The sequence below is a fragment of the Convolutriloba macropyga genome, chromosome 12 (assembly GCF_964194025.1).
Source record: "Convolutriloba macropyga chromosome 12, txConMacr16.3, whole genome shotgun sequence".
Classification (NCBI taxonomy): domain Eukaryota; kingdom Metazoa; phylum Xenacoelomorpha; order Acoela; family Convolutidae; genus Convolutriloba; species Convolutriloba macropyga.
The window spans coordinates 25469802-25489599 of record NC_134479.1 but is presented as its reverse complement, the minus strand read 5'-3'; the positions used below and the strand labels follow the sequence as shown (position 1 = coordinate 25489599).

Here is a 19798-nt window from a genome sequence, read left to right as displayed (position 1 = left end):
AGGGGGGAGAATTTGACCTATAAGTGAAGTAAAATTCACACCCTATCAAGAAAACAAAATTGAAAGTGGTCTTCGCGGTTCAATTCAAAATCTCTCTCAATTCACAACTCGCAAACTGACCTCCGAGGCTTTGAATTTTTATCAGCAATTATATGCATATGTAATTACGAACCGCAGTTTTATTATGCTCATTTCTGCAGACCTATTATGCTCTCAAAAACATGCAAACATACACTCAGTTGACCTTCCCTCCTTGAATTAAAGAATTCTGATTGACTAAACAAAAATCTAGACCTGGAAAGGACTAGGATTGCATTTGGAAATCCTTTTTGAAAAAGATAGAAAAACATACCCGGCAGATTGCCGTAAAATAGCCGCCGTTGATTCCAATAAGCATGATTGGGATTGAAATAACAGATATTGAAAAAAAAAGATTTTTGTACAAAAACATTTTCAAGTCCGATTTATTTTGATGCCATTTCGTGGTTGAACATACTTCTGTTTTAGAGAGAGGCGACTACCATCAATAACAATAAGCATTAGAGATGGTAAATAAGACTTATAGGAACGACGTTCAAATTGCGGGCATCTAAAATTGGGCTTTATGGGTTTATCCCGTTTCTATTTCTGACATCATTTTTGTACTAACTCTGTTCATTTTGAATTGCTTTGCTGAGCAACTGATGTTCAAAATCACTTTTAGCAGAATGAGAGAAGAGAGAAACTAGCCTACAGAAGTCAAAAAGATTTCACGCAAAATGTTGAAAAGGCGGCAAAATGAGGTAAAGCAAAACATTTTTTTATTCGACGAAGTAAAAAAACATAGCAGGACAAGTCCTGAAAAGCAGTTCAAAGATTTGAATGAAAAACTTGGAATTACTCTACCCGACCAGCAAATCAAGTCAACGATGCCAGCCAAAAAACAAACAAAATCATCCAAAAATTGAGAAACAAACAATCAGACAAACTAAACAAATATATAATCATTGATAAAACTTTGAAGCTTTTACCCCTAAGGCAAAATTTGATACCTTTAAAAATACCTATTTCAAAGATTTGTTCAAAACCAAATTTTGTTTCTGAAATTGCTGCAGTATTTTATCAGCAAGACCTGAAAAAATTCATTGCCCCTGGAAGAACGATTAACTCGAAAATTTTCAAAAAAAATATCAATTGAAATTTTAATGAAATGTTGCTGAATATCGTGATATTAATAGCTTAAAAATCATTTCCTAAGAAATGATTTTAATGTCTCTAGAGGATATCCAGTAAAACCAATTCCAAGTCTTAAAAAATTAATTGGTTCAAAGATCGATAGGCAATAGTTTTTATAAAATTTTAAATTTCAAAAAACAGAAATTCGTTCTGTTAAAACGTTGAAAACCATCCAATTAACCCCTAGCAACTATTTAATAGCAAACTATCAAACCCTTTCTGAGATTATCTGGCTACTCAGGCAAACAAAACTGATTAAAAGACAAAAGTTTTGAATAAAAATTTAAACTAAACAGAAATTTTTTAAAATTCGAAAGGTTAAATTGTTGAAAGCAAATCCATTGAAACTAACAACTATGCATAAACTTTTTTCAGACCGTGGAGTAGGTTTCGTGGCTCTTGAGAATGGACAAATATCAATAATTGACGAAAACTTCAGGAAACCTCAAAAAATTGCAGATTTTAACAAAAAAAAATGCTAAAATTCGAGACATTAAAATGTTTAAAACCACTCCAATATTACTAGAAAGTACACAGTGCCCTTAAAGGAGATTCACCTTAAGGGCACTGTAATATCAAACCTCAAAGGAGATTCACTGGCCCCTGAAGCTGGGAAAACGCAAAAAATGATTTAAAAATTTCAAAAAAACTTGAAAAAAATTGCAAAAAGTAGTATCATTTTGTGTGTTTGTGTTTGTAGTACCAAAACATGTAGCTCATAAAAAACTCATAACAAGTACTTTTGTCTCGCAAAAAGACTTCATCAACATTTTAAAACTTCAACCTAAGACTATTCAAGCAAAAAACTTTAAAAAATCACAAAAAACATGAAAAATTTCACCATTTTGAGCCAAAAACTACTAAAAATGACCTTTTAAGCTTGAATTGAGGCCATCTCAGCAGCTGCAACACTCTAAGCACTTGAAGGACTACTAACGTCTACCTTGGTCCTCTAATGAAACTTTATGCCCGCTGGGCTTTACCTGTTTATCCCGTTTTGAAAGATCAAAGTCATTGAAAAATGAGTGAACACATCTTAAAAAAAAACACAGCGCCCCAATACAATTCAAATTCTTTGAATTGTAAAAAAATAGGAGCGCTATAATAGCCGGCTGAGAAGATGAGGGCGGCTATTAAACAGTAAAAAAATCGAAGTCAAATTGCCACATGAGCAAAAATGAAAAAATCATAAAGCGAATTTCTGTTCAAACACCGTTTCTTCACTCAACTTGAAAAACCGAAAAATTTCACGCCGCAAAATCGCTTTTTGCTCCTCTGCCTGTTCATTTGCCTGTTCAAGTGCCGAACAAAATCATCACTTCAATTTGACTTCAAAAAACATGAAAATGTGTGAACATATCTTTAAAACATAGCCGGATGACAACTCAAATTAGAAAATTGACCATCCTCACTGTTCTATTAAACATCCTAAATAAAAAAACATATTTAAACAATATCAGGAAAAATAGCAATAGAAATGTACCAGACAAAAACTGATATACATTTTTTGCTAAAATTGTACTTCAGCTGCGACTTCAAAAATTTTCGGCAAAAAGTATTAAGAACTTGTAAAATAAGTAACTGCAACAAAACCGTACCATTGGACAGACAATGCAACAAAATGGGTTCATAAAAGTAAAACCGAGGAAAGGAAAAGGAAATAGCAGAAGGAAATGACGATTGCGAATACTTTTCGGCGAAAAATTAAACAACAATTGAAATAAGCAAAGAGCAACAAACCTGAAGTAAAATTAGAAGTTTTTATTTTGAAATCGGTGAAAACTGCCATGTCTAGCCTTCAATTGTCACTTGATAATAGCAACACCTATAGAACAGCTCTTTACTAGGACTTGGACAAGAATAATTACATCGAGATCCAAAATCAGAAGAGACAAAAACCTATAAAAAAACAGACAAAATCGGTGTTTTCTTCAAGTTTACTCATTTTCTTGCAGTAAAGACAACTCCAATCAATTTTAAAGACCTCTAAAAGTGAAAAAGTTTTCAAACTACTTTTCTCGCTCTCTCAAAAAAGACATGAAGAGAAAACCACTCTTCCCTTTCTTCCTCTGCTCATCAATTCGATCATCCGGTGGCTGACCTAAACACTCTGTTTTCACATGCTGGATTGATTTTGTTTATTTTTCATACTGCTTTAAATACACTCCAAAAATATCGATAAAAAAGGACGTTCCAGCAATACTCCTCTTCGAGTTGTAACAAGACAGTGCCCAATACAATTCAAACTTAAGATTTTCGGGTCGCCGGTTTTATTACTCGCATCCCCCCCCCCAAAAAACGATGAAATGCAGGCAGCGCCGAAATTGCATGAATGAGCGAACAAAAAGCAGATTGAAAATGATCGTGACGTCATATGGTAATAACAAAAATTTTAACGACGAAATAAAAACATAACAGGACAATTCCTAAAACATAACCAACTAACTTCGGGCGAATTGCTCTCAAACAACCGGCGAGTGGTTGCCTTCACCAGTAGCTAGCCAAGTTTAATGAGGCTGACTTAAGCTTGATTCTACTGTGCTACTTTTAGATTTCTTGCCTTGGTAGTAAATAAATCAAATAAAAAAACTGATATTTTAAAAACCTGAAAATTATTGCAAAATTTAGAAAAGCTTCCAGATTTCGCAGTGAAAATGTTCAAAACTATTTTTGTCTCTCGAGTTATGTCAAGTAACCCATCTGCAAGAATTGAAAAGCTTCGTTGGCCAGTATTGATCGTTAAACTCAGAAAAGGACAAAAATATTCAAACATTTTGAAAACAATTGCAAATTTTAACAAAGTCTTGCTAAAATTCACGATATTAAAATCTTCAAACCAATTCATTGTCTCAAGAGACTATCCAGTATCCCTATTTCAAGATTTAAATAGTTTCACAGGCTCAAAGATTCATAAACTTGGATACATCCGAAAATTTGAAAAAAAAATTAAATTTGATCAGAAAATTGCTAAAACTGGAGTCATTAAAATATTGATAACCATTCCATTTACTCTAGAAACTATGCAACAGTTTATCAAGAAAACATTGGCGGAGATCCCTATGACCCTGGTTCCAGAAAACTGATAAAAAATTCAAAAAGATTAAAAAAACTTGAAAAAACTGCAAAAATTTTTTAAAAATTGCTCATAATAAAATCTTGAAAAATTTCCATTAGATCTAGAAGCTATGCATTAACCTATAACCAAACCAGAGCGGAGGCTTGTTGGCTCTTGAAGCTAGAGACACCTAAAAAATGATAAAATTTGTGATATTAAGAAGTTGAAAACTATTTCATGACCCAAAAAAAGTCAATAACTTATTTGATAACCCCTAAAGAAGTTTTTTCTGGCCTTTGGGTCTGGAAAGACTTGATTAATGACAAACAAATATCAAAAAATTGAAAAAAAATTGCAAGATTTGTAAAAATGCTAAAATTTGTGATTTTAAAACCTTGAAAATTCCATTGCATCTAGAAACTATAAAATCAACTACTATCAAACCCTAGAGGAGGTTCCTCAACACCTAGGGCTGAAAGAACTCAAAGATGAGAAAAAGTTTCAAAAAGCTTGAAAAAAATGTGAAAATTTGTATAAAACTGCTTATTTATAGCGATCGGTTGTTCGTCAGTAGCCATGGGGGGTGCATCGCTGGGCTGATGGGAAAGGAGGGGGCAACAGTGGGGTGGGGGCAACAGCGCGGTGGTGGGGGGGGGGGGGTTGTGGTGCAATAGTGCAGGGGGATCAAGAGTGGGGGTGTCTTCAACCTCCAAGAACCGCTCTTCACAACATAAGTATAAGTCCAAAACAGTTTGAGCTGAAACAGAGCTGAAAGGCTCTAAGAGCACTTAATGCCCGCTGGGCGCTACCTGTTTATCCCGTTTTTGAGGACGAAAAGTCAAAAGCGTCAGACGAAAAATCGGTCTAGCGAAAAATCGCATAAAAAAGACCGACAGGACTAATATAATTGCTACAAACTTCGTTTGAGAGCAATTAATTACGATTCAAAGAATCTTAATTGATTAAGGAACAAACTTGACAAAAAAACTCGAAAAAAATCAATCTCAAAAAACTATGTAAAAACCACAATCGAGAAAACAATTTTCTGTTCACACAGTATCCTTATTTTAAAAAATGGACTAAACAAATTGCAATCTGCAAAACTCCTCACTCTTTCGTTCTATTTCCTGTTTCGGCGTGACCTAAATCACAACTCAAATAACTTAAAAAATGAAAATGCGTGAAAAGATCTTTTAAAAAAAGTTAGCTCCCCAAAAAAAAGTTCATATTCTTTCGCCACTATTTAATCTCAGTTTTCAAAATTAATCAACGTTTTCAGGACGAGGTGAACCATCTTAGGAAGGAAATGGCGTGTGGAGGTAAAACAATTTATACACTCCGCAATCGGATGCCAAAGTTTCTAATGACAACAGTTCTGAACGCATTTGTTAAGAGCCATTTAAACTATTCCTTACTCTTAATTCAATCAGGTTGACAAAAACTTGCTTATATCGCTTGAAAAACAACTAAATTGGGCCATTCATGCATTCTATTCCAGAAATAGGATGGACTCAACAAAAGATCTCATAATAAAGTATTCTATTCTCCCTGTTGAGTATCTAATTAGGTTGAGATGAACTACCTATGTCAGGAAACTGACAAACTGTCTTCTTCCCGCGTATAATCATCTAGATGGCCCAACCTTGCCCCTCAGCGCATCAAAAAAACATTAGAAGCTGTGATATATTTTTTTACTTCCATATTTACTTCCATACGCTCAAAAACTAAACGCTAAATTATAAAAACTGCATCAAAAGATTGGAATTCACTTCGTACAAATTTGAAGGGTTTGGAGAAAAATCGGGATTGAAACAAAATATTTTTTTTGCTGTTTTAGTGTCAAAAAGTGTTCTTATTTGGCGTGCAGTTTCAGTTAGATTCTAAAACTATACATAATTCAGCTTCCAAACTGAAAGGCTAATAAACTTAATACCGATATCAGCTAGCATACACTCTAATGAACTTTGATAACCTAATTCTCAATGATTTAATGACCAGGCTTTATCGGTTTATCCGGTTTCATTTAGATTTGCTCTTTTGACTTTGACCGAATTCATTATATTGTGTAATTCAATGCATAAAAGATTCAAAATCCATTCAGTTGAAAAAGTGAGCGAAGTAAGTCAGAAGTCAGACGTGAAAATCGTGACTTATGTAAAACGAGATCAAAAAGTAAAGCGAACGAAAAAAAAACATAGCATGACAAGTCCTGACGCACAAATCAAAGAATTTTCATTAACTAAACAAAAAACTAGACCTATAACGGACTCTGAGTGAATTGGAAAAACCATTTCTAAAAAAATCAGAAAAAATTTAAAAAACAGAAAATCAATGTCAAATACCGCATGTGAACAAAAAACTAGAGAGAAAAGGAAATTTGGTTCAAACAAAAAACTAGGCCTAGAATGAACTCTGAATGGATTGGCAAAACCATTTGGAAAAAAAATCCGATCTAAAAACAATAAAACCAGTGAAAATCGAAATAAATTGCCGCATGTGAACAAAAAACCACTGGCGAGAAAACAAATTTTTGTTCAAACACCGTTTTCTCACTCTACTTTAAATTCAGAGCGACAAAATTTCACGCCGCAAAACCACTCGCTTTTTCGCTCCACTTCCTGTTTCGGCGTGACCAAAATCACAACTCAAAATTGACTTAAAAAATCATGAAAATGTGTGAAAAGATCTTAAAAAAATACAGCGCCTCAATACCATTCAAATTCTTTGAATTGTAAAAACGCGAGCGCCTAAATAATAGCCGTTTGAGAGGCTGACGGAGGCTATTAAACATCATACAACTTTTCACGATAACACACATTATGCAATATTATACAAACTTTAATTACACTTATTCACTTAACTAATTACCCACACTCCGGACAGTTTTGTAACAATTGTTTAACTCTCTTATAACGACTGCTACGGTTAACAAAGTATTGTTTTTAATATAAATTAAATTATTATTCCAAAAGAGAGAGGAGAACGGCAATTTGGTATATAAAACAGACTACCTGACTCAGGTAAAGGTTTGGCTGATCTTCGATAATAACACCTTGTCCTCAATAGCACACAAGACGAACAAAAAATATTTATCCTGCTTCGGGGAGCAAAAACGATTGAGTTAAAAATCACTTCATAAATTAACTTGTGAAGAATTTCAAAAAGGGCACAAAGACTCCAACAAATTAAGTTCTAGAACAAACTATGCCCAAAAGAATCCTCGAACACGGAGGCTCGGTAATCCGTGTTCCGACACAGCTCATCCACAATTTTGGCATAAATGTCGACCAAATGAGAAACAGATAGAAAACCCAAAAAAAAATTCAAGTATTTTTCAAAAAAAATGTGAACGAACAAAACGATCGCTTCCAACGCAAATAATTCAGTGGAGTAAAAAAAATGCCCAATTACATTGACTAAATCAGCCATTATTAACAAAGCAAGTCAAGACGAACAACCAAATCAAACAAAAATTACAACAAACATTAATTACATCAAAAACATTGTCCATTTTTAAAAAACTTATTAACATGGTCAAAATAGCGTGAGTAAAAACTGAAATTAAACAAAAATAACTTGTGCTTTACTAGAAAAGATATGGAACTACTCCATAAGAAGGCTCGTTAACAATTAAACAAAAAAGAACAAAAAACGTCGAAGTTAAAAAATTGGCTTAAACTTAAAAAACATTAATTTCAAAGTAATGAACAACAATAGATAGCAATTGAAAACATCCATTACGTTTTTGACCACAAACGCCTCTATATGATGACATAAAGACCTGCGTTTATTCAATTTTTATGCGGTTACAGAAAATAACAACAAATAGAAACAAACAAAAATTAAACTCTGCGAGAAAACGCACGAGAAAACGCTCTCGAAGCCGTGAAGCCATATTTTGCCGCTCAAAATAAGTTCGATTAAGCCTTCCTCGAACGCCATTAATATGGTTTGCGACCTCTCCTTGATGAGAATAGGTAGCAAGAGAATAAAAAAGAAAAAGAGCAAAATTATGTAATACTTTTGTATTTTTCGAAAACCATTCGTTTTTGAAAGCCATGAGCCATAAAATGAAATAAAGAAATAGGTTCGATTATTCGACCGAAAGAAGTGATTGAGACCTGTAAATACTTAGAATATTTCTGACCTCTACAAAAAGAACCCCAAATAAAGACAAAAATCAAAAATTAGTTTACTTTTTTGCGGAAAACCCGTGTCCAGGCCAGTAAATTCACTACGAATTCGTTAAAAACAATCGTTAGATTTTGTACACATGCATCATCACTGCACAAAAATCACGTCATATGTGACCAGTTAACAAACTCTTAACGCGACTAGGTAAAAAAGAACAAAACTGCAAAGCTAAGGGTTTTTTTTAAACAATTGTTTTTAAAGTCATGAAAGCCATCAGCTATCCACTCAAACAATAATATAGATTCAATTATTCCTCCATAAAGAGCCAATGAGATCTTTCTTTATCAAGAAAATTTCATGACTAAAAAGACAAAGTAAAAACAAAAGTTTAAGACAAATGAAAAAAAATAAATTCTTCGAGAAAGGGGGTGTCGAAGCCGTTAAAACTATTAAGAAGCCGTAATCTATGCCTATAAAGACTTTTATATGTTCAATTTTGCCTTATTCTGAACGCCAATAATGTAATATTTGAACAGTGATCAATGTGATAATGTGACAAAACAAAAAACGTGCAAAATGGGCCAATGCCTAAAAATTGAAAAAATGTGAAACCTAGTAGTATCAAAGCCAGAAAACCCTAACTTAATACGTTAAAGCAAAAAAGATTAAATTTGAATTCAGTAGAAACAAGAAGCATTCTTTCTTTGCTGACACTAGGCTACAAGTTGAAAAATAATGGCAAAAATCCATAAGCCATTGTTTATTCAAAAATCAAACATTTCTAAAAGTCAAAACGACCATAATTTTTTTAGCAAAGAAACCAGATACATTAATTTGCAACTTCTTAGGAAGCCATTTGGAAGCATCAACAGTGAGTTTTGATTTGAATTGTTCTGTTCTTTAATTAAACAAAGATATTTTAAAAAAAAAAGACCGACTGATTACAATGGGAATTATTTTTGGATTGTAACTGTCCAAGATTTGACCAACATCAGCGTTGCTATTGTTGTTCATCCAGTAATAACACTCAATTGTTTCGAATTTTATAGATCTAGATAATGTGCTAGTAAAAAGATCAAAAATAAATGCTGCGTTTTCAATAATCATAAAGTTAGCAAAAAACGACAAAATTTTAATTCCAGACCACTCTCAATGGACATGGAAGTAGGACCAGTTTACAAAGATTGTAGTTGTTGTTTTGGGTGTGTAACTCAAGCAAGTTTAATCAAAGTGGACTAAAGCTTATTTCGGGCAATTTTTGATGAGAAAGGCTGAATTTCTAAACAGTCAGCCAAAATTTTAGCCAAAAAAATTTAATCAAAAGAGTCAACAATACTTTTTTTGTCTTTAAAAATAACATCAACAGTACTATTGTTAACAATTGTTACCTATTTTAGCAAGATGGCGAAATTTTAGGCAAAAATTCGGGAAAAAGTGAACAAAAATAACGTAAATCGGTCTAATATTCACTTTCTCTTAACTATGCAAACCGCTCTTTCAATAAATAGAGCAGATTACCATGTCGCCATTTTCGTCTGTATAAAGTGCAAAATTTATAGGAACAAATTGACCGGGCAAACCCTACTACTGAAACCAACACCATTTGCTAATACTTCAGATAAGACCTCTTGGTAAAATTTTGCAGGAGCGTCAAATACATAACAATAAGAAACCTGTACAAAAGCGTCCAAAAAAGTCAATAATAGAGAGGCTTTCGCAAATGTTCATCCGCTCGAATCATTTGTGATAAACTTCAACACATGGTAAAATTTGGGTCACTGTTGAAATAACCTCGCTGTAGCTCTGGTAATATGTCGTAGGTTTTGTTAGCAGAAGATCCCATCAGTTGATGTGACGACACATCAAAAGTCCTGTCAGCTTTCGAGTCACCCGTCTCTTGGCCATCCAAGCTCACACCCCTTAAAACAATGAGAAATCAAGTGATTGAAGTCGTTTTTACAGCCATGGAAAAATGACATCATGGACTTGGGATAACTGTACATACTCAGCGACAAAAAGTCCGGATTCAGAAAAAAACAGCAAAGGTCTCAGGCCAGATTCAAATATAAAGCTGCTAGAGAAGATCTCAAGAGTCTCAGAGGTTTCCAAAACATGACTCAAGTATTCTATTAAAAACACGCAGAACAAAGACAATGTACCTTTTGATGCCTCCTCGATCGTTCTTCGAATTTGACCTGCGGTACGTCAGATCTGGTCTGTCCCCTTTCTCTGGAGTGTTAGTGCTGTTCCTGGGTGGTAGTTGTGGCCTCATGGTCTTCTTGTATGCATTGCGGTCCTCCGTCTACAAACTTATTTTTTTACATTTGGCACTTTGGTTACACTGAACAGTCGAACAGAGACTTAGAAATATGCCCCTAGAAAGTGTGAAACCCTCGCCCTTTTGAACCCACGCTTGAAAGATTAAACTGACTGCGTTTTGAGACAGTCGAATAGAGATAGTCTGAACAGATCTTATATCAGAAGCTCAATATTGGCCATCTCGAAAAGCTGTAAAATCAAACGACTTTCATAGCAATGAAAATGAAGTTATCGCATGAGCGATAGAATGTCAGGAAGTCCTTTTATCCAACGAGAACTGGTTAATTATATGGACATCTAATTTAGCACGGTCGACAAATGTGAACGAAAATATGTCTCCTCCATCCGATGTTAAATTTTAAAATCCGGTCTCTAATTGATCCTACATCTTTTATATTCTTACAACCGCAATTTGAGCCTCCTTTGACAAAAGCCATAATGAAAAAAAAAGAATCCATTACATCTAACCATAGCTTTGTACTGCGATCTTCTACAATGCACATCCACTTATCACAAGTTCAAGCCAGGTTCTCTCGAAATAAGCTGACATGCACCAAACCGACTTTCATAACATCTGTATCCAAGAACCTTATACGACAGTTTATAAAAGCAACCTCGAATAATTTTTGCTAATTGTCAAAAAGTTTTCCAAAGCACAGGAATTATATTTGCTTTGTCCTTGTACAATGCCTGTCTGCGTATCTCAAATTAATGCCGGGGTGTCTTAAAATAACTGGACAATGCAATACCGATTTGATTTGTATAGCAAACCGTATCCAAGAACCTTAACTGGCATTCAAAAAGGGAGCAACCTCGAATATATTCCTTAAAATTGTTGCAAAATATTGGAAACTTTTATTCACAACAGCTCCGGCGTTCACTGCTTTATATACAGAAACTCCCCCCCCCCCCCCCCCGACGAACTCCTCTTGATGGGTCTCTCCTATCATTGCCAGCATTAAAGTCCCCAATTATAGTATATTTAATATTTACATTAATCGGGGGCTGGGGTGCATACGCTCTAGCCCGCTTAAATTAAGAAGGGGGAGGGGGAGAGGGCTCCAATGAGATAGATCTGATCTCTTTGTCTTCTGCCCAGAAAATTTAAGGTGTGAAGGCTTTACCAACGATACATACCTGATTATTATGTGCTCTTGAATGCACCGGTGGACGAAGAGGGGGTGGACTGAGAGAGGCCAAAGCTGTCTCGTGCTTTCCAGTTGAACAATTTCGTCTCGACATGTCAACTTCGACGCAATATTAGCAGTATGGTTGTATTTGATGACCTTTGTGTACTTATAACTGCGCGCAGATGCACTCAACATATTTTCAAGTTAGTCGAACATCTTCTAAGAATGGCAAAATTTAAAGCTTCACAAGTACACTTTCCCCAGACTAAATCCCAAACTAATTTTTACAGATGCATTTAAGAAGCGTTAACAGCATGGGGGGAGGTGTTTCCGAATAATATGGATCCAATAATCTGATCGAGCATTAACAGACCATAAATAAACAGTCGCACTAGCAGCTGAATTTAATAGTCAAGTGGTCTCCCCAGCTTAGTGGTCAGATAACCTATACCCCCGCCCCCAATTCATGGTAAATACACCAAAATGGGAAAGACCCCAATACAAAACCAAAATTTTCTAGGGGTTGGCGGGGGTAAAATAGAAAAAAAACAAAATTTGATCTCACAGCTTAAAGATATGCAAAAATTTAATAAAAATTGTAGTGAGTTCCCTCCTTTTATAGCCCACTATTAAGTTAAAGAGGGCCATAAAAGGAAAGAACTTCAAATCCACGCGCAGTCCTGATAATTAGGTGTCTTGACGATTAAAAATATGCAATTGTAACGAATTAACAATAAAATTTGATCTTGTAATGCTCAATAGTAACTAGGTTGATTCGAAGCAAGTTCTCTGTTAAGACGTAGTACAGTTGACGTAAATCTTAATCAAAGAAGTCAAAAATTAAATTCAAGCCTACAACCGGAAGTTTGACTTCTACCTTTCAGATTGATGTCTGTATTGCATTGTTGTATGATCTGTCGTCGCTATAGCATGATATACATAAACGTTAATCGGTTTTCTAAAAAACAGTACAGATCTCTGATTATACTCGAGTTTTGCCGTTCTCTAAGAAATACATTCAAGATGACATCCAAATACACTATGGTACCAAAAATCTACGTGCTCCTAAAGAATTTTTAAAAAGCGTCACTATCATCAAATAATAATCATTTTGAAATTAGTCGCCCAGCAATTTGTTTCGCTTTTAGCTTTTAAAACATCTAGAGACGGTTTGTATAGTTTTCGCACAAGTTTCGACCGACTTCTGAGTCAAATTTTTGCCACTTTCTTCCGAAATTTCCCAAAGAACTCTCTATGCTCAATTGTTTTTAGAGCTTAGTGTATTTCATTTTGTTGGGGACTGAATGTGTCAACTTGCACAGAGAAACGCTTTCCCAATTTACTTTTATTAGCATCGTTACTGATTAAAAACCGTTACTCAGATGAGGAGCCGGTCAGTGAGGATAATAATGTTGAACTAAGATATCGCCCCCGGATTTAATATTTCCTTAAATTTAACATTCTGAAAATTTTGAATCGGAAGGCGCGCGAAATCCGAAAATTGCTTCGCAAAAACTGGACATAGAATCCTGAGCAGAGGCTTGTCTTTTCAAAAATTAAAACATAGAACTGCGAACTTTTTTGGGATGCTATCAGTTTTTTTTCAAAAGTCTGCCCAAATACAAATGATATTTGCAAAAGTGACAAACGACATATTTGTACTAATTGCTCTCAGAAAACCATCTTTTGTTCAACTAGTGTTCAGCGAAGTGAAGCTAGCCTCACTGTTCAATAAGGCAAAAACGTGGATGGGACAAAAGTGCCTTGAGAAAATACTAATTCTTAGTGCTTACACAAGTCATTAATGACGAAAAAATAATGACAAAATCTTTTAAAACAACACTAAACGTGAAAAATGACACTATAAAAAGATTTTTGAGCTCTGAAAAAAAACGATAAAAATACGAACAAAAACACTGCTTTATGCCCTAACAAGAGTTGGGGTGGGACGAGCATCCATTAAAATTTCTAAATCTACCATTATAAATATTTAAAAGCACCAATTACTGAGAGTCATAAATTTCCGGGACAAAAAGTATTGCTACACTTCAGACAATATTTCGCTATCCAAGTTTTCTTCTACTGTTTTACATGTACTTTAAAAGGCTGAAAAACTGACGCCAGAAAAGGCGAAAAATTTCTACATTTAAAGGCGAATTTTACTCATTTCAAAATAGGCATTGACAATACCCAAGCCAACATGAAATGAACTGAGAGAGTGGCCGATGCAACCCAAAAACACCATCAACTGCTTCAAAAAAAAACACTAATTAAAGTCGACGTTTTTTTTCAGTTCTAAAACAAATTTTCTTGATAAGAGAACAATTCTTTCATTCATTTTACCCTGAGACCTTACTTCCGTGAAAACAGTTGTCTTTTGCTAAACTTTGAAAGGGTTTAAAGTTTCCCGAAGTGATATCAAAAAGAGTGAAGTCATTTGTGATCAAAAACAAAAAATACAAATGTCGGAAAAAACCCGCCGTTGATTTCCATTGGGTTGGGATTGGAGAACTGATTGTTGCGAAAAATGCGAACTATTTTGATTGAATTTCGAAGTTATACAAACTCTTGTTTCTTAATGTGAGGATACAGAGATTAGAATGAATATCAAAACAGCAGACCCGATAACATACTAATTGACGTTTCTATTGTTGATTTCGTTTTTTATGACTGCGGTAGTTTTAGATTGCTTTGCTGAGATTAAACGTGAGCGAGAAGGAGAAGGAAAGAAACGCCAGCCAACACAGAGAGATAGCGAGAGACAGCTAGGAATTTTTTCCATGATGAGATTCGACTCTACAACTTCAAGTTTTCTAAACTTGTTAGTAACTAAATCATGTAGAAAACTGAAAGTGCAAAATTCCAAAGAAAAGTTTCCACATTTCGCAGTAAAAAATCTTCGAAAACAATTTTTGTCTCTGGATTTTTGTCATGTAACCCATCTGCAAGACCTAAAAAGCTTTGATGGCCGGTAATGATCGTTAAACTCAGAAAAGGATAAAAATATTCAAAAATTTTAAAAACAATTGCAAATTTTAACAAAATCATGAAAAAATTTGCGGTATTAATATCTTCATAACACCATTCCATTGTCTCAAGAGACCATCTAATATGCCTATTTCAAGCCTTAAACAGTTTCACTGGCTCATAAAGATCCATACACTTGGAACATGATAATAATTTTTCAAAAATTTTTCAAATTAAAATTTATCAAAAAATTATAAAACTCGAGTCATCAAAATAATGATAATTCCATTAACTCTAGAAACTAAACAGCAGCTTAGTATCAAACATCGAAGGAGGCTTCTTGGCTGGAAAAACCTTAAAAAATGAAGCAATTTCAAAAATATGAAGATTGCCAAAAATTTTTCAAAAAAATGCTAAACCTCGTTATATGTTAAAATCTTTTAAAACACTCCATTGCATCTATAAACTATACAAAAACTTGTTATCAAACTTTAGAGGAGGTTCCTTGGCTCTTGAGGCTAGATAAACCTACAAAATGACAAAAATTGTCAAAAAATTGCAAGTTTTATTGAAACAAATCGATAAAATTTGTGATATTAAAAAGTTGAAAACCATTCCATTACAACTAAAAACTATGCAGCCACATATTTTCAAACCCTTAGGCAGGTTTTCTGAACCCAGAGGCTGAAATATCTTGAATAAAGACAATAAATGTTAAAATTTGAAATGCTATTTTTTAAAAAAACGTTAAATTCTTGATGTTGAAATCTTGAGAAAATTCCAGTACGTCTAGAAACTATACAGTAACCTATCATAAAACCCTAGAGGAGTTTTCTTGGCTCTTGATGCTGGATAAACCTGACATCCGACAAAAATTTTCAAAAACCTTGAAAAAATTTGCAAGTTTTTTCAAAAAAATGCAAAAATTCGCAAAGTTGAAACCATTATATTACCACTAGAAACTCTGCAGTAACCTATTATCAAACCACAGAGTGGGTTACTTGACATCTAGGGTTAATAAAACTCAAAAATTTGGCAAAAGTTTCACAAAAATGACAAAAATTTTCAAAAAACTTTAAAAATTGTGAAAATTTGTATAAATTTGTGTTTTTAGCGAGCGGTTGTTCGTCAGTAACTATCCATGGGGGAGGTGGTGATGGGGGTGGCAAGAGTCGGGTGGGGGTGGCAAAAGTCGGGTGGGGTGGGGGCAACAGCGCGGTGGGGGGGTGGGGGACAACAGCGCGGTGGGGGGGGGGCGGGGGGTGGGGGTCAACAGTTTGAGCTGAAACAGAGCTGAAAAACTCTAAGAGCACTTAATGCCCGCTGGGCGCTACCTGTTTATCCCGTTTTTGAGGACGAAAAGTCAAAAGCGTCAGACAAAAAATCGGTCAAGCGAAAAATCGCATAAAAAAAGACCGACAGGACTAATATAATTGCTAAAAACTTCGTTTTAGAGCAATTAAAAACAATTACAAAAACAAAGTCAATTTTCAGCATGTGAACAGAAAAACCACTATTGAGGGAAATATTATCCGATCAAAAACCGTTTTCTCATTTTAAGAAGTCTCACAAGAAGCTACAGAGAGTGCTAGATCAAAAGCCGAAAAACGGTCACGCAAAAATTCTGTATGAAAATATACACATTTAAAACGGTTACTTCCGACTTGGTTTGAGAGCAATTAATCAGGTCACTTAATCGAAATGACCCCTTAAAGTCTAACCAATAACAATGAGAATTTTAACTCTCATTTCGGAGAAAGTGATCTGATCGGTTCAGCATTTTATCGGATGCAAAACTGAGCAAATTTTTTACTCTCTTTCAATCGGCAGTTATACTTCGACATAGTTGTACGTCACTAATAAAAGTTGATAATGACAAAAATTCCTGACCGCGTCAATGGCTTCGGCCCTACTACAACTTAACCAGTTATCAGATTGAAACTGTCGCTCTGAGAATCATTTCGGTAAGTGATTTATTTATAATTAACTACCCCTTTGCAGTTTCGGCACTTTCAAAATCAGTTCCAGTTCGGCACTCAAAAACGTCAGCTTATGTGATGGTTTCAAAGAAACATCAAGAAACTTAGAAGTTTTCTTTATTAAAGTTTCGAAGAACGAAAGAAGAGCTCCTGACGAACTTTATTGCTGTGTCGATAAGTAATGGCCACAAAACTAAACTCAATTCTAATTTTGTTTTGGCGCTATCATTATCTTATTGACCTATCAATCATATGTCAGAAGCAAATTCTCCCACCAACTGAAACCTGATTTTAACATCAACCGACCTCCAACTAATGAACTCGATTGTACCCAAGCCATATGTGATTCTCATGAAATGTTGATGAAAATAGAAAATCACCTCCGGGATTCGGAGTTAAGATCTATTCACATGCCAATCACGTAACATATTTTTAGCTAATCTAAATTTTCTCTGTATATTTTTGCATAGATAACTACTATAAATACAAGCTAATTTTTGTATATTTTCAGTTCAAAATTTAATTTAAAATTCAACTTATTGAATTCTTTGACCCGTGTTATCGACCACGACAATGGTGTCCAGACCAGCTACAGACATACAAATTTTAGATCTACAGAATGCAGAATCAGCTACTGCATGGATTATGTCTTTTGTGGCGATATGTCGCGCAGAGAAGAAAGAGGACAAGGTCAACAACGATGGTACTGTACAGGACCTACAGGTAACCAATCTCTTCCTTAGTATGTGCGGGCAAGATGCAATTATTAAACATAGGAGCCTAATGAGTCCTAGGAATTTGACAGACACTCCGTATAAAGACATCAGATTGGCGATTCAAAATTATATTTCTCCTAAAGAGAGAGTAGTAACGGCAGAAAGGGCTAAATTTCTGTCCATAATACAAGGTGTAGGGGAGTCAGACGACAACTTCATAGCACGTCTAAGAGAAGAAGCACGCTATTATGACTTCGAAAAGCTGAAAACAGCGGCCAAGCCCAAAGAGGAGTTGGTAAAAAAAAGTTTATCTCAGGTTTGAGGGACCCTGAAGCAATACTTAGACTACTAGACGGTATTGAAGCAAAACCAGCAATGGCGGTTACTGACATGACCGAGAGCTTACATTTCAGAAGTCAAGCAATGGCTTTTGCAAGTTCTTCATCAGGTAATAAGCCCTTTAATGTGAAAGAAGAAGTTGAGTTCAACTTCAAAAAGACCTTTCAAAAACCAAATGAAAAAATCACGGCTAAGAAAAGCAACAACATGTGCACTAGGTGTGGAGGTCAGCCACACTCTAGTAGACCCTGTCCAGCGCTAAGTAAAAAATGCAACACCTGTGATAAGGTGGGACACTTCTCAAAAATGTGTAGAAGCAAACCCCAACCAAATTCAGGTAAGTACAATAACTTTTGCGAAGAAGAAAATGTTTCTTCAGAGCAAGCATCTCCAGCATCGGAGATGGGAACTTTTTATACTAAAGAACAAATCTCTTGCATGTCTGTGACATGGGAATATATCTCAATAATTAACTACAAACTAAAAATGCAGGTAGTGCAGATAGCACAGTGATATCATCAAAATATGGACTGAGCTTGGTAAACCTCAGTTGGATGGTAAACCTCAGATAAGACATCTCGAAGCTTATGATGGTCATGAATTAACGTTTCTGGGATCAATTTCTTGTGACGTTCAGTGGAACGGAAGCAAGCTCACTCAAAAACAACTAGCAGTTGTGCAGTCTGATAAAGAATTTGGACTACTTGGTAGAGACCTACCAAAGCACGGCGTGAACAACATCACAGCCGAGCACCTACCTGCTGTGAAGGGTCACAAAGCTCATGTGAAGCTGATACCAGGAACACAGCCAATGTTCTGCCAAGCCAGAAAAATACCACTACCTCTTCAAGACAAGGTCACAGAGAAGCTGGAACAAATGGTCAGACAAGGCATCCTTGAACCGGTACAGCCAGGAGGAGTCACTAATGCATCTCCAGTGGTGTGGCAGAGAAAGAAGAGTGGAGAACTGAGACTTTGCGTGGAATTGAAAGTGCACATCAAAGGGAAGGTCATGGATGAGGACTACCCAATACCAGACATGGAGACAATCTTCCACAACCTACATGGGGCCTCATACTTTGGCAAAATTGACCTCTCAGATGCCTACTATCAAATTGAACTTGACGAAGAAGCAAAAGATATAAGCACAATCAACAAATCTCAGGGATTGTTCAAGATGTGCCGAATATCTCAGGGATTGAAAAACTCTTCATTAATCTTCCAGAATTGCATCGAATCAACACTCAAAGGAATCAAAGGTGATGTGATCTTTCAAGACGTTATATTGGTGTATGGAACTACCAAGGAGCAGTTCGACAAGAGAATGCTTGCAGTCAAGAGTCGACTACGTGAAAAAATTTACTATTAATGAGAAAAATCTAACTCAAAACCAGTCGATAGTGTTAGCTTTTTGGGATACTCCATTTCAAAGGAGGGAATAGCACCAGATCCCAAACATGTTGAAAAAATACAAAATGCAAAAGCACCAACTAACAATAAACAACTCGAATCGTTTGTTGGGCTAGTTAATTTTTACGGAAGAATGATTCCTGATTTTGCAACAAAAACGCTACCCTTAAATAACATGAGAAATAACGATTTCTCATGGGGCAAAATGCAACAAAAAGCCTTTGAAGACATAAAAAAATGAATTATGTGCTAACCCACTAGTACAGCCATATAGTCTACAAAAAGAAGCAACCGTTACTACTCACGCCTCTGAAAAAACCATTGGCGGGGTTCTTTCGCAAGAAGGGCATCCAGTCACATATGTATCGAGAAAATTGACTCCAGCGGAGCAAAACTACTCGAACATAGAGCGGGATGCACTGGCAATTGTGTTTGTGGTCACAAGACTAAAACAATTCCTTCATGGAAGACGATTTACCCTACAGACTGACCACAAACCACTCAATTATCTCTTTGCACTAGACGAGGAGATCC

At 35.3% G+C, this 19798-nt stretch overlaps 1 protein-coding gene across 1 annotated transcript in view; it reads right to left on the bottom strand.

Moving 5' to 3' along the window:
* Positions 1-12738, bottom strand: part of LOC142350435 (uncharacterized) — a 54466-nt gene extending 41728 nt beyond the window's left edge. Inside the window, exons 1-4 of the mRNA XM_075402283.1 lie at positions 12526-12738; positions 11861-12025; positions 10564-10706; positions 10196-10323 (exon numbers count right to left, since the gene is read on the bottom strand). Of these exons, the coding sequence (XP_075258398.1) occupies positions 10196-10323; positions 10564-10706; positions 11861-11965 (376 nt within the window). The 5' untranslated portion in view covers positions 11966-12025; positions 12526-12738. The remainder of the gene's footprint in view (positions 1-10195; positions 10324-10563; positions 10707-11860; positions 12026-12525) is intronic.
* Positions 12739-19798: the final 7060 nt, after the last annotated feature.